We start from the raw sequence: 15,858 nt of genomic DNA, 5'->3' as shown, positions 1-15,858 counted from the left end.
TATCACTCTGCCTACTTTGTTGTTGCGATTGCTACTTTTCTTGCAAATTGTAATAAACATGCACATTTATTCTTGCCCTCTGAAATGACTGTGCACAAAAAACCAGCCTTGAGACATGTTAAAATATTTTTACAGTATTTTTTCTACTGCCTTATGCAAAGCGTAATCAATGCGTTTTGTAACTTACCCTTTTTTCTTTTTAATTGCATTGTTTAAAAGCATTGTGTCAAAATGAAAGGAGGCATTTAGATTGTATGATTCTGTCTACATGAAACTTCTAGTTCACATCAAGACTGAGCTTTTACAAGAAAAAGTAACACCATACTTTGGTCTGCATCATGGAGCTGTCTCAAGAGTGCATGAAATGGATGCCTTTTTTGGATGAAAGAACAGCAGAAGAGGCACGTTATCTAACTGCCAATGAGTTTCAGTCCATAGGACCAGACTAGAGTCATCCCCACCAAAAAAAGCCCCTTTTGGGGCTTACACTCATTGTATAAGCACTGGGTCCCCAGCAACACTTGTGCCAGCCTGCTGACAACATACACATAGCCAAGCAATGAAGACATCACTTTAGCAGATCAGAAAAAAAATATAAAGAACTGTGCTTTACCAGGATTTACCCTAAGTTTCAGAGTTTGCTAAATAAAGCTTTGAAAGTTGTTCTCATTAGCAAATGAGGGAGTATATAATTGCATTCCTATAAATTCAACCAGTTACCAAGAAAGTGCATTCAAACTTCAAAATCTATTCTTGCAATATTCAGATTAGTTTCAACAGGCCTAAAGAAAGTCACATCGTCATTCTAACTCTGACTGCTTCCCCAACAAACATGGCAATTCCGTTCACTGAATGGACTAATGTTGAAATTAGGTAATGAGGATTGCAAAATCAGTTTAAGATTAGAAAAACTCCAAGCTGCTTTCTTTTAAAACTAAAAAGAAAAGCCTGTCTGTTAAAGAAACAAGCATACACTACACATCAAACAATGGTCCTCTTTCACAAAATACAAAAGAGCTCATTACTGTCAATTTACTAGTAAAGAGAATAGACAATCAGAATCTAGTTCTATTCAAGTTGCAAGATAAACAAGCCCTGTCTCACAATATCTGTATTCAGGAACATATTCCTGAATTCAGGAATATATTCCATTATTTTTCAAGCCAGCCCAATTTTTCAATCATTAGACACACTAATCAACCAAAAAAGTGTTCCACCTCATCAAAACCAATGGGGGAAGTAACTTCGACATGAAACAGTCGGGGGCGGAGGGTGGCCAGACAACAAGAAAAACTAAAAGAAACAAACAACTACAAACCAAACCAACCAACCAACAAAACCCGAGGATGCATTTTTCTCAGGAAAAGGTCAAAAACTCTCCCATGTTAGAAACAAAAGAAAAATATCCAGCTACCTGGAACCAACACTTTAGTCCATACCTCCCTGACAGTGGTGGCTAGGTGACCGATAAACAACATCCAGGATTCTGCCTTTTGGCTCAAACAGAGGAGGACTTCATGCCTTCAGAATTAGAAGCTTCCCAGAGAAATCCACACTGCACACGATCCAAGAAGTCAGCACAGAGTACTTAGCCAGCTCTAGGCTAACTCATATATAGACACCAAGCATTTTCAGGAGGTCCTTTTCACCTTCATTCCCAATTGATTTGCAATGGAACTGGGCAGAACAAGTATCTTGTGGGAGACAGTCAACACCAGGCAAAAAATAATCACTATCTTTTCAGCCCTGAGCACACAAGAGGATGGGGCAATGGGAGTTAAGGGATTGATAGCAGAGGAATCTGGATACACACATAGTGTTACCTGTTCTGTGCTGCTTGTTAATCACCATATATTTGAAGAGATTCAATCAGGACTAGAAGTGGTTTTAGGTGATCTCACAAGCCCAAATAAGGGTTTCAAAGCAATGAGGTTTTTTCCCTTTACAGTGGGTACAGACACTCATATGCAAATCTATGAACGTAAATAAAATTAACTTAAAGCTTTCTGGCTCTTCCCTTGGTTTTAAACCACAGAAGCATTTTTCCCAATTCCATTATGCTATCTTCTAATGATTAGAGTACAATAATGAGACAGCAAAGAACTATATCATTATTATTTTGTCAACATTTGTCTTCCTAAATATTGCCTGTAGCAAATTCAGTATTAAAAAAGATCCTGAGAGACAAAGAGCACATTTCACAGCAATAAGGCCACCATTTAAAACATACATCACAACTGACTACATTTTTTTAAAAACAGACACACCGAGAGATATAGACAATCACCCACAGCCAATATGCCATTGTACAACTGAACTTCAGAACCAATCATTTGCCTAATAAACACAAGACACCTTTCCCTCATTTCAAAAGAAAGAAGGAATGTGTTTTACATTAAAAAAAATTATAACAGCTTTGCATTTAACATCATATTTACAACTTGGGAAAGGTGAGATATGATAATAATTTTACTTCATAAGATGTTTTATCTACTTTATATGAAAAACTGGTCTTTCAGTGAACAGCTAATGCTCACTGTATACTCCAAAAGGGAGGAAGGGACAGATACACCACGGAAGCTACACATAACAGAACATCCCAGAGGGAATTTAATAGAATAAACCTCTCAAAAAATTCCTGAATTATTTAGATATTTGTAATATAGAAATAACTTATTTCTGATTCCAGGCCCAACTGTAACTTTGTCCTATCACTGCCATGATTTTACCATCTGACCCAGCAGTACAATTTAAGAAGAAAGACCTTAACAGTCTCTCCAATGAAGCAAAGAATTGGACATAGATCAAAAGAATGTTTAGTTCTACAGTCCTATTGGTCCATCCATTTATTTTAAATATTAATATATCCCCAATGTTACACAAACTATGAGCAATCAAGATACAGAATCCCGTATGCATGGAAGCAATGGAAATCCTGAGAGAATTACAGCATGAAGAGTAATGTGGCAAAAGCCTTGAAGCTTGAAGAAGAAAAGACTCCCTTGCACAAGTTCTTTGCTACATTCTGTAAGACAAAATCATGAGTCACAGTTGGCTCAAATCTTCTTAATTTGCTACTAATAAAGACCTGGAACACTGCGTCCACCCCTGGGGCCCCCAGCATAAGAAGGGTATGGACTTGTTGGAACAGGTCCAGAGGAAGGCACAACGATCATCGGGGGGCTGGAGCACCTATGCTATGAGGAAAAGCTGAGAGAGTTGGAGTTGTTCAACCTGGAAAAGAGAAGGCTCCAAGGAGACCTCAAAGCAGCCTTTCAGTACCCAAATGGTGCATACAGGAAGGGGGAGGGACTCTTTATCAGGGAGTGTAGCAATAGGATAAAGGGCAAAGGTTTTAAACTGAAAGAGGGTAGATTTAATGTTAGAAATTCTTTACTGTGGGGAGGGCGAGACACCAGAACAGGTTGCCCAGAGAAGCTGTGGATGCCCCACCCCTCGAGGTGTTCAAGGGCACCTTGGATGGGCCTTTAAGCAACCTGGTCTAATGGGACATGTCCCTGGCCATGGCAAGGGGATCAGAACTAAGATCCCTTTCAATTCTAACCAATCTACGATTCTAATTCAGGGAAAAAGCTCACCTCTGTTTAAGTAACATGTTTTATTACCTGCTATTTACAGAATGGCAGGCAGCCGATAAAATTCTCAGTAGAACTCTGCATCCTCACATAGTTTGCAAATCATTTTATTTTCTCTCTCTGAATAGTACAATGCATTGTCAAATTAGTTTCTCCCTTCCTTCAACTGGCAATTTATTATATCAATCCTCTTAAGTGTTTAAAAATTAACATAAAAATCCCTATTCGGATTCCTTTAAATAAAAGGTAAGCACACACAGCATTGTCTCACAACAACGGAATTAATCACATATCAATTTTCAACAGCTACATTTGGAACAAAAGCAGCTTTGATGCAGAATATATTCAAAAGTTATATACAGTCAGGCAGAATATCAGAGATGTATCTTCACTCCTTCAGCACCACAACAAAAAAAGACAAAATGTCTTTAACACGTTAAACTTTGAAGGAATGTGCTCAATAAAGAACACCGATTTATTAAACGTAAGCGGCACGATTGCCAATCGATAGCCTTTGGTTTATATTGTTTTTAATTCACAGCTAGCAATGCAATTTATCAGTCCCCTTTTGGCCCAGGTCATAAAGGCTACAGACTTTTCATGGCATGGAATGGAAAACACCAGTGCAGTGCTGTCTAACCTCCCATGAAAAGGCAAAAAAATCCCAACGGGTATTACTGCAATTGAAATATAATGTCCCAATGACTAAGGGAGATTCTGAAGAGCAGATAGCTAAAGGCAAAAAAAGTACATCGGAAGTAAGAAGCTCTTGAGATTGAGGGGCTTGCTGATCTACTACACATTTCAAAAAGGACTCAAAGGTAAAGACCACAGCAAGTCAGCAACAGCAGATGGTAATATTCTGACAGGATTTTAATACAGTGGTAAGTTTTAATCACTGCATCTTAGCAGTTCACACACCTGATTCTTGACAGCCAGAGGGCAGAAAACATTGCCAGAAGCACTAGAGGTGATTTGGGGAATCACAGGCACACCGCCTTTATTTCAGGCTTAGCATTTCATACAAATTACATCAGAACTAAATATACACTGGAATGTAGCTTCCCTGCAGCTAAACAACAACAGTACTTGGTTGATTAAAGCACCAGAATGTGCTATAATCTTTGAGATTGACTCACTGTATTAAAAAATACTACTTGTGAGTGAGCTGCAAGATGAACACACTGTTACTGTAAATATAAGCTGCAGTTCCTACTGTAAAAAACACCCAAAACCTAACTACATTGTGCTGTAAAAGAAAAGTTGGGTTTATTTCATTTAATCCTGATACATATACATACAGAAGTACAAACACACATATATTACTTTTTATGGAATGTATGAAGGAAAGGTATATTTTTTCAGCAAAATGGTAACCAAGCACTTCTAGCTTTAGATTACATTCTGCAACAACAACAAAAAAAAACATAGCCAGATAATATTTTATGAAAATAGGAATTCTACTACGTATTATTTTATGAACTTCTGGATTGAAAAAATATTCAGTGAATAAAATCTACCTATGTTCAGAACCTCTTTCCATTACATAATTCCTATCCTAAAGAAAAACGTGAGATCTGCAAAGGTTTGTGCACTATGCATGTAGTCCTATGTATAAACTACGCTAATAATCAATTTAAGTGCATACTGCATTTACATCAAAACCTAAGAATATACAGCTTGCCACTGAAGCTTACAATTCTCCAGCTCTCTAATGAAAGATGATCAGATTCCAATGAATGTGCTTCAACAAGACAGTGCCCACCTTACAGTGTGACAAGGAGCACTGGCATGCTGGAGACCTGTGCACACAGGACATTTCAGATGCAAAAACCTGGAGAGAAACGTACAACAAAAGAGTTGATACCCACCATACTGCTCTTAACTGAGTAGATTTTCAATTCGTTTTAATACCAGTACCTTTGTTCAACATCACTATTGCTACAACATATGGTGAGTGCCTTAAAGGAGCCATGACTCAAACCTTCAACACTTTTTACAGGTCATGACTAACACTGGATTACAGTCACCAAAAAACAGGAAGCTTAAATTCACTAAGAAGCCAAGGTGAGGAAAATAAATAATCAAGCCATCCACTTCTAGGCTGGACACAGCTTCTGAGCAGTCCTTTTATGTAGTATGAAGCAGATACTAAAAATGGGAAGGAATAGGATCAGCCTCAGTCACGTATTGCCTTAGAGAATGAAAAAAAGTACGTAGCCAGAGTATTAATAATGGAATAAGAGGGAAGCTTTTTAGAAGGAAGGGGGAAAAGTATCTCTGAACAAGCTGTGCCCATTGTGGTATTCAACTGGATGTGACAGTGCTAGTTTTCAGAGACTCACAGATGCTAGGAACTAGAACTTCCTTACGAACAGCATGTTACCAATTAAACGGCAGAAAGCCTATTTTACACTAATAACCTTTTTTTCTGCTTTCTTTATGCCAGAAGCTTGGCCTATTTTGAAGTTGGTTTACATTGAACCTATTTGAGTATTACATTACTACACATGAAATATACAGCAAAGACTAAGCCATAACTATGCACGCTCAAAAATATGTCTGGGAAAATAACCTTAATCCTTGACCAATGTTTAATAGATAAGACAGAAAAGTGGAAATTATTATGTTGCATGTATAAATGCAATGTTTCTTAAAGTCTAGAATCTAGCTTCTGGTAGATATCTGGAAAAATTGCAATATCATGGTTTGTCAGTGAAAAATATGTTCACAGGACCATTCTCTGTATAAAACGTATTGTCCCATACTGTGTGCCACTGCCCTACAGACAGGTAAGCATAGCCTTTTTCAGTAAACCTTATATTAATCATACGTGACTCTTAGCTAGGATATCTTTGCCATTAGTTAAAAAGCAACATGAATTAATAATATAATATAGTCTAGAAGAAGCTATGAAAAGTAAAAGTAGATGCCATCCTAGTGTGCAGTATGTTTTCAAGTGGAAACTTCATTACACAAGTTGCAGTTCAGAAAAAAGCAAGATCCTTTTGTTCTGCTAGATAATGCAATACTCCTGCCTCCCAAAAGGAACTGTAAATATTACTGTGAAGCTATATTAATTGTGCTGAACTTATATAATTAGGTTTGTAAATCAAAAATGCCTTGACTATTTAGTATTTTTCGTGCCTTAACCACTACAACTAACTTTACAGAAGATACTCTGATATACTCACTATATACCTTTCATTGTAGGCAATGGCCTTATTTTCTTCACCCTCTAGTCATTTTCTGTTATTCAGCAAGATTCAGACCCAATTCAGCTCTGGAAGAAAACTGTGTCTACAGTATTATACCCCTGCAAACAGCCAAGGTGAAGCAGGAAGACAGCAAAGGCAAGTGCAATGATGACAAAGTGTTTGTGTAACTGAAGGCACAGACAAAAAAAGTTCAGGCCCTTACCTTACACAATTCATCTCAGATAATATTTCAATGCCTAACAAGCAATCTGTTATTATATTGAAATATTCTGGTGTAACGAACTTAGCAACCTGTGAAAGTGAGAACAGTCACCTCTTGTGCTTTAGGTTTGTTTCTACTTGGCTTGGTTCTATTTAATAAAGTAATTACAAACTTCTGAACAAACGTGATTTTTCTGCCAAATTCACCCTCTTTTTATTGTTGTTTTTTTTTTTTTCTTCTGGCTTGATGTAGTATGCTCTGACTGCATTTCTACAAAATGAGCTGTAAATATTACAGTAAATATTGCAGTTATTAGAGATCAGTATTACTGAGAACTAAACCAACCATTTTCCTCTGAAAATCAATAAAAAATTTCTTGCCGGCTTTGGAATACTTTCCTTTATCTTGTTATAGATTTTTGTCTCTGGGTGAGCTTATTGCAGCTTTTTATACTCCGAAGAAAGTTGGTGGCATATTGCTGTTTGAAACTAATATCAAATTTCAAAGTAACAGGTAACAACTTCAGGGGCTGAGAGAAACAATCTTTAGGTCAACTGCATGAACCCCCAAAATGATACAGAACATAAGAGAATACTGTAGAACATTTTCACACAAGGATGGCAAACTGCATGTACAAACATGGATAGAGGAAAGAGGGAAAATTACATAAACCATTTTTCCATAGGAGTTCTGACAGGATAACTGTGCCATCTATCTGCACTTCCATACAGAGAAGTTACAGGTCTTAATCTAGCTGTTCACCTACTTTTTCATATGCAGGTTTATCACTTTTGCCATTTCTACGTTACCAACACATCTACATGTTATTTCTAATCAAGAATACTTGTTATGAGTTTTGTGAGACTATATAATACATAAGCACTTACTATCCAAAGAAGTCTTACCTGCTACCAAGGATTGGCTCCCCAGAGGCTCCCAAAGCAGAATAGTCCATGCCATAGAAATTCAGCCCTAGAAGTATTTTATTCCTCCATTTTGAATCAGGATCCAGTACCTGAACACAGGCTCGTACCCAGGGAATAGGGGAATTCGGACCAGGTCTGTCCAGTTAACAAAAATTAAACAGGTTGTCAGCAACAGTAGACAATCATTCTCAGTCTTCACTTTTTGACTAGTGTAATTGTAAAGAGAAAAATATAGCACACAAAAATCAGCGGTTAACCTACAATCCTAAGAAGGTTCAATGTACATTCTTCAGTGGCTTTAAGTACTGCTGCACAAAACATACTTGCTCCACTCTTGACTTGTGATTCATCTCTAAAAATAAAGGGCCACAAAACTTCTTATAGTTGGTAAAAAAAGGTTTTGACCTAGCGCATTTTCTCTGTCACTGGGCCTGGCACAATGCCCACACAGTAATTCAAAACTCTGTATAACTTCAATTGTTCTTTTTCAATACTTTCCTCAATGTTTTTACTGTAGATTGGCACAACATACTGGGACAAAATCCACCATTTACTTACAGAAGGAACTATAAAATCAGTGAATGGGTAAGCAATACGGGTTTCAGTGATTGTTTAACATTTATGGATAAAACCCTAAATAGGCTATTACCTAACAGAAAGCTACATTAAGAAAAAGAGTAGAGCCTTAATACACAGAGTAATTGAATTATCATATAGAGAGTATCAGTATATCATGCCCATTCCATTCCTATCTCATCAGAGAGGAGAGCACGTTTTATCGCAAGGATAAGGAAAAGCATATTCTAATCTTACAAATATCAACATCTACTCCCTACTAATTATCTGCCTCAAAGCACTTGGGATATGTGTGCCATTAAAACTCAATATGCTGATACAGTATAGAAATGTTGCTGGAAATTGTATTCATATTTAAAGGCAAAAAAATTGTGTAAAAACATACATATTATCTTGTATTTCATATACTCAGACTAATCAATGGAAATTCAAGCAAAAAAGATTTGAATTTTTTCATCAAATCCCTTCTCAGACTAAAAAGTATTACATCTCAGAAATCACATTTATTCCAAATACAATGGGTGTGTTAACTTCCTTCCTTCTTTCAAGTAAAAAAGATTAGCAGCTCCAAGTCAGACCTAAGTAACTTAAAGTGCCAGTGAAAGCATAAAGATGTGACTGTACCATAACACATCCTGTGTGGTCTAGCTCTGCCACAGAGGAGAGATGCAGCCTAGAGCACAGCATTTCAAAATTCCAGATGAGTTTGTATAGCCTATACAAAAGCCCTTAGCACCTCATCTTCATAGATGTCAGATTTACCTAGAGGAAAGCTAAACTGATACACCTATGCTGCATATTCCAGCAGAGAGTAAAAAAAACCAAAAAAACCACCACAAAACTGTTCCAACTTCAGTACACATTACTGCCTATGTTTATTCTCCCCTAGGGTGGTAGGCTTGAAGATGTAAAGACAGGCCTGGGGAGAGATAGGAAGGAAGTATATAAATTCTTTTCAGAAGAGACAAAAGTTCCTTTCTTTTAAATCTGTCCAGATGTTATCAAAATGCTAATATACTACAGGTGAGGAAGGTTTTAGTGATGTAATAAACACAAAAACAATGGCATTACTAAATCTGCCAGTTTACCACAAATATTAACTCTGGACAGCCACCTTGAAGCAAGATACACAGAATCTCCCAGGAATTCAAAAAGCATATCCTTAAATGCAATTTCGAGGTGAAATGAACCATGCTTTTGGAGAACAGTAACATAAAGAGTCTCTGTAGAGTTTATGGACGTCTCAATTACACTGCTGCTCCACTTTCACACAGTTAAAAACACTAAGTTTCTGAAAATCAATATTCATGTCCAAAAGCGGGATTTTGTGTTATTTTTCAGTCAGATCAGTTCCCTGATCTGTTTTGACGAGCTGCTGCACAAGCAGCTGTATCAGTAGAAGGGAGGGAGTAGTGGAAGAATGGAAAAACATGTTTAAGCACATTCACATTAGCAGTGTTGCCAAAAGACAGTTTGATGCCTCAGGATGAAGCAAATAAGTTGTCAATTTTTCTTTAAAGCTAACTTTTTTGACAATGATATGTACTAGATTATTCTAGTACACCTATGTGTACTATTCCACAGAACTGTGCTAAATAACTAAAAACAAAAGAACCTGGCCTGGAAAGGAAGAAGCTTCACAGTACTAATAAAAGGATAATCTTTCTGTTTGAGTCAAAGCTTTTCACAATATCTGGGTGCCAATTCTATACTGCTGTTAAATAATGTCCTGAGTTATTGGCTTGTTCAAAAATCACCTATCCTAATTACTAATCCAAAACTTTAGTAGCCGATGCAGTTAAAGCACATTGTCCACTTTACTAAAAAAAATGAACTCATGCTGTGATTTAATAGTGACTTAACTGGGAGTCAGTTCCTTCAGTTTTGTTAGACCGAGTCTTACCGTTGTGGTGTTGAATAGTCATATGTCATGAGACTGAAGCTGTCTATTGCTGAGGCCAACTGATCAAATTCTTTCTTTGTGAACATCCCCGGCTGGTTGGTCCTTTTAAAAAAAGAGCAAAACAAAAATAACACAAAGAGATAAATTACTACAATAATCTGGCTTAGTCTCTCTTTTGGGATTCACACCATTTGATCAGGTAAGAAAATCTTTCATTCTGAGGTGGCAAAAGAAGATATTTCCATGGAATTCTTAAATGCCTAAGAGAAACAAATATTCAATGCTACTTATGCTGCCAGTGGGAAGAATCAGACTTCCACAGCATACTTACCAAAAAAAGTATTTCCATCATTGCTACAGTAGTGATTGTAAGGCTGTGGACTAATCAAATTGCCTTACGTAGCAATTAACTGAGCTCTAAAAGCTTTTACAAAACCTTCAATTGCTTGGTCTGTCAAACTGTTTTTAATATTTTCAAAACTAAGTTATCTGAGCCATACTTAAATAAATGGATGGGTGCAGCTGTTGATACAAAAACATAAACCAAAGGTAATTTTTTGATTAATCTCAAAATGAGTGGTAATTTCAGCTTGTACTGTACTTAAGAAATTTTCTCTCACTGGTGAGAAACACTTTAGTGTCTTTTCATTCCCTTACAAAAAAAGTCCTAAAAAGCAGAAGGCCTGTGCAACTTGCCTGATTTTAGCAAAAGACTATACAAACCTTTTTTCTTTCTTCTTTTGGGGGGAAGAAGAAATCCATTCTATAACCCTCTCTAGACAAAAGTCTAGTCACGCCTTCAGCATATCTTTGTATGAAATTTGGAACACAATTGTTACTTCCACCTTTTTTTGCTTATTCTTCATTTACAAAATCTAGCACTGGGTTAATATCTACCTGCATCATGGATGAGGGGGTATATTTTTGACAGTTTTGGACTCACAGAGACTATTGACTTGCTTCAACTATTCAACTCAGAAACAATTAATGGACACAAGTTGCCTGAAAACATTGAATCTGTTTCAAAGAGAATTCATAACTTCAAACTAGCAGCACACATAGCACAGCAGGGAACATAAGGAAGCCTTAATCACACTGCAAAGACGGGACTGAACTAAAACGGGGAAACTGCTGCCATGAGAAGCATGTTCTCAGCCAGAGGGCTCTGAAGCCAATTAAGATGAGACAGAGAGGTAGAGAAATAGCCTATTGTCCTAAATAGCCTGGGAGAGCAGGATTCATAGGTGAACATTACAAAAGAAAAGAAAAAGGGAAAAAACCCAAACCTGTTTAACAGCTACAAGCTCTGTGGTATGACTCTGCCATTCGAGAGCTGGCCTTAGAGGATTGTACAAGACTCCTCGAGAGAGATGGGGAGATAGACTAAAGAAACCAGACCTTCCCAGTAATATCAGAAACTGCTACTTGATCTAGAAATCAGTAGTCAACACCTGTTAAAAAAGATACGCATTAAACCCACTCATGTTCCATCTAAAAAGTAAAAACAAAAAGATGCTCAGTGACAGATGCAAGTAATAAACTGAAAAATCAATTCTTTTGACCCTTATCACTTTTGGATCAGTGTGCAAATTCTCCATCCAACAATATGTGCCAAGTGGATCACCAGAGCATAACATTGTTCATTTATCAGTTTACAAGGACACTTTCTGTTCCATCACATTAGGAAAGAGGTTAACAGAATACAGGTTACAAAGTGGGGCAAAATAAATCACTTAACACGCCTGTCATATTACAGGGGAGCAAACCATGAATGTTATTTGCAAGTCAGGTCAATGAACTTGACCAAACATACACTGGATTATGTAGCTGTAATTTGTATGAAGCGCAGTGGTGTTCTGGAAGTTTCAGGTTTTCAGAACCAGTGATATACTTGTCATATTAGGGAGAAATCCCACCCCTTTCCTTCTGGGGCTTTAACAAATTAAAACAAATCTTCACTTTTGGAACCTCAGCTTTTTTGTGAGTTATCTGCTTGTCATCTACTGCAATTGCAAACTCCAGCTTTTCCACAAGAATACAGAAAATGAAAGACACCTTTGAAACAATGTCATGGCAACTTGGATGTCTGTAGGCAACGCAATTCACCAACGCAAACTCCTGCAAAACACATTTTCAGTAAATTGATTTTGATTACTCATGAAGGGAAAAGCATAACAAGTAATTATAGTGTGTATTAGGCATTAGGGCAAGTTGGATTGCTTTATAGATTAAGCTGAGTAGTACTTTAATGAAACTTGTATATGTAACTTGTCCTCTACATCCATTCTTCATATATACTGTCAGGGAATATGGAGGGGGGGGGGGGAAAGAAAAAGAGAAAAAAAAAACAAACCCAGAACCAACGACAAATAAACCTCCCCCAAGTTAAAATGGATATTGTCATAATTTTCTCCAAAGCAAACTTGTAACTGAACTACTTCAGCTACAGTGGAATGCCACCTGAGGAGCAAGGTCATAAATTTCAAACTTAGAACAAAGCCAGCAGCAACAAATACACTTTTTCATTCATGGATAGCATTAAACACCACCATCCTTCAGCAGAAAGCACCACACACCAGCTCAATCAGCAGAACCAGTCAATTCTGCTCTAGTCAAGCTCTTTGGGAGACTGTCCACTGGAGCAAAAATAAGACTATTTGATTCATGCCTTGAGAATTGTTCTGACTCAAGAAAATTTGCCCTCAAGAACAAAAATTAAATATTTTTCAATAGCTATTTTGCTTCTCATTTGAGGTTTCCCAATCATTCCGATATTTAATCATAAACTTAACTCAAGGGCAGGTATGTTTACTGACTACATCGGTGAGAAAACAAGCACAGAGAAAGTCAAAAGGAAGCACAGAATAGGCAAAGTCCATGAGAATAAAAGTTTCCAAGTCTAAGCAAAAAAGCCTTCATTCTTCTAAGCCTTGAATACTGTTAGTAAAATATTCAGTAAAGTGGCAGAATCTTCATCATAATTTATCAGCACTGTACAAGATACATACTGAAGACAGCTTTTTATTGAATTGTCAGATAAAAATCACCAAGGTTTGAGTTATCTGCTCACTATGAACATCACAAATGTGAAGGAGCAGAAGTCAGGTGTATGAACTTGAATAGTAGAAAAAGCAAATTATTTAATACATCTGAAAAGTTGACATGGAATTAAACCTGAACTCTGAATTGCTTCATTTGCTTTATCTTTGAGTTCACCTTAAGACACAGTTCAAGAATTACATCTCATTTGGTGTCTAACAAACATACTTGTTAGAAGAGTGAAGTTGAACACTGAATACAAGAGAAATCTGCTGTTTAAAGAAACCTGCTCCTACTAGCCTGAAAATACACTCCAATTACGCAAAATGCACTATAAATATGAAATAATTTGGATTGAAGAAGTAAAATTAAGCAGAAAAGGGTATTCTTTTTATGTTAGCTTATACTACTTTCTTTTTATTGCTGTTCTAAGAGCAAGACACTTCACATGATATTTGCATTTGTATTTTTCTATCTCAATACCTTAAGCAAATGTCATTCAGTTTCCTTAACATTCTGCTCAAATGCACTAGTGTTCTTATGTGATTCTTATATCACTGTTCAACATAGTTAACTCTGAAACTTATTAAATATGAGCAACCCCCCAACTATTCAGGCTTGGAAACAGCCATCTAATCTCAGCCAAATTTCCATCTATATGGACTGTAGAAGTTGCTCCATGAGGAGAAATTCACCACAGAGATGAAATTTATGGCACTTTAACTGCAGTAAAAACCACCTCTGATACTATATATCCAAGAAATCATTTGTTTCACCTGAGGTCTTGATATAATATCCATCATGATGCCTATAGGACATTATCCCAGGTGCTTGTGCTGCTCAACAGCAGGTTCAACATGAGTCAGAGGTGTGCCCTGGCAGCCAAGAGGGCAAACCACATCCCGGGCTGTATCAAACACAGGATCACCAGCTGGTCAAAAGAGATGATTATCCCACTCACCTTGAGTACTGCGTGCAGTTATGGGGTCCACAATTTAAGAAGGATATTAAGGTACTTGAATGCATCCAGAGGAGGGCAACAGAGCTGATAAAAGGGCTGGAAAGAATGTCATGGGAGGAGCAGCTACGGATTTTGGGTTGGTCTAGTTTAGAGGAAAGGAGGCTGAGTTGTGCCCTCATTGCTCTCTACAGCTTCCTGAAGAGGGGAAGTGGAGAGGAGGTACTGATCTCTTCTCCCTGGTATCCACTGGAATGGTTCAAAGCTGCGCCAGGGGAGGTTTAGAGGACATTAGGAACCACTTCTTTACCAAGAGAGGGGTCAAACACTGGAACAGGCTTCCTAGAGAAGTGGTTGATGCCCAATGACTGTCAGCATTTTAGAGGCATTTGAGCAATGCCCTTAACAATATGCTTTAACTTTTGGTCAGCCTTGAAGTGATCAGGCAGTTATACCACATGATCGTTGTAGGTCCCTTCCAATGGAAAAATACTTGATTCTATTCTATCTTTTTTGTTCCTTTGCAGGGAACCACTGAGTTACTGAGAAAAAAAAAAATCACTCTACTTTTTGAGCATAATGTTCAAGACACAGAAATATTTCTAATAAGTGACAGTCCTTTTCTTATAGAGAACAGCTGTCCCCAAGACACATCAATATTTTTGCTTTAGGCCATCCTTTAGACGTGATGAGGCTTCCACCACACGCTTTTAAGAGATGCATTTTCTTGGATAAAATACTGACTTTCCTACTGAAACCGTGTTTACATGGCCCAGTATTCATTTCTTCCCATTCTTAGTTATGTCATTTTTGACATGACTAAGAAGCTCCTTCACTTTGTTGGGAGACTTGTCATTTCCATTTATAGGCTCCTGACTCAACTTTCTGCTAGAAAACACAGCAAGAGAGGAACAACCATTCCCCTGAGAACATAGGTCTTATTTGCACATATTCCTGACAATTTGTCAGTATTTCCCAATGGCACACTGCTATATGTATATGCAGAAACACTTACAGGGACAACATCACTTAAAAGAAAAAATCACCTCTTTTCCTTGGTATTTCTATATAAAAAGTTTAGAATTTTACAGTCTCTCTTTACCATTCCATAGTTTCAAATCTAAAATAAATGCAGAGGAGTTAGTTTCATAGCCTAGAATGTCTATTACCTGACTCTTCCAAACAGCATATAGCCATATTCCCATTAGTGTTTTACTTGTAAGTATTTCTCTAAGGTTTTGACTTTGTAGCCTTTCATACTGAAGGACTGGGAAAAATACTTCAACCATGCAAGCCACTTTTATTTACTTTCAAATGAATCTACATTCTCAATTACTTTTTGTCTCACTATGAACTCTCAAGATGAAATAAAATAAGAAAAAAAAAAGTCTTGTAACTGACTACATTCCCTGAAAGTTCAAACTGCATTCTTGTTTGTTA

General features: G+C 37.2%; 1 protein-coding gene across 3 annotated transcripts in view; it reads right to left on the bottom strand.

Annotated features, from left to right (window-relative positions):
• The window catches only part of CHID1 (chitinase domain containing 1), a 131,690-nt gene that overhangs the window by 74,505 nt on the left and 41,327 nt on the right, over positions 1 to 15,858 (bottom strand). For 2 of the 3 annotated variants that reach the window (XM_014957432.1, XM_014957431.1), the window contains exons 10-11: positions 10,422 to 10,523; positions 7,922 to 8,077 (exon numbers count right to left, since the gene is read on the bottom strand). In XM_014957432.1, coding sequence (XP_014812918.1) covers positions 7,922 to 8,077; positions 10,422 to 10,523 — 258 coding nt within the window. Of the gene's footprint in view, positions 1 to 4,840; positions 5,431 to 7,921; positions 8,078 to 10,421; positions 10,524 to 15,858 lie in introns of those variants that run through there. The other variant, XM_014957433.1, reaches the window with a different exon arrangement.

This window comes from Calidris pugnax, unplaced genomic scaffold (genome assembly GCF_001431845.1).
Source record: "Calidris pugnax isolate Ruff unplaced genomic scaffold, ASM143184v1 scaffold211, whole genome shotgun sequence".
In the NCBI taxonomy this organism is placed as follows: Eukaryota; Metazoa; Chordata; class Aves; order Charadriiformes; family Scolopacidae; genus Calidris; species Calidris pugnax.
Note: the sequence above shows the minus strand (reverse complement) of the source record. Positions and strands in the feature narration are given on the sequence as shown.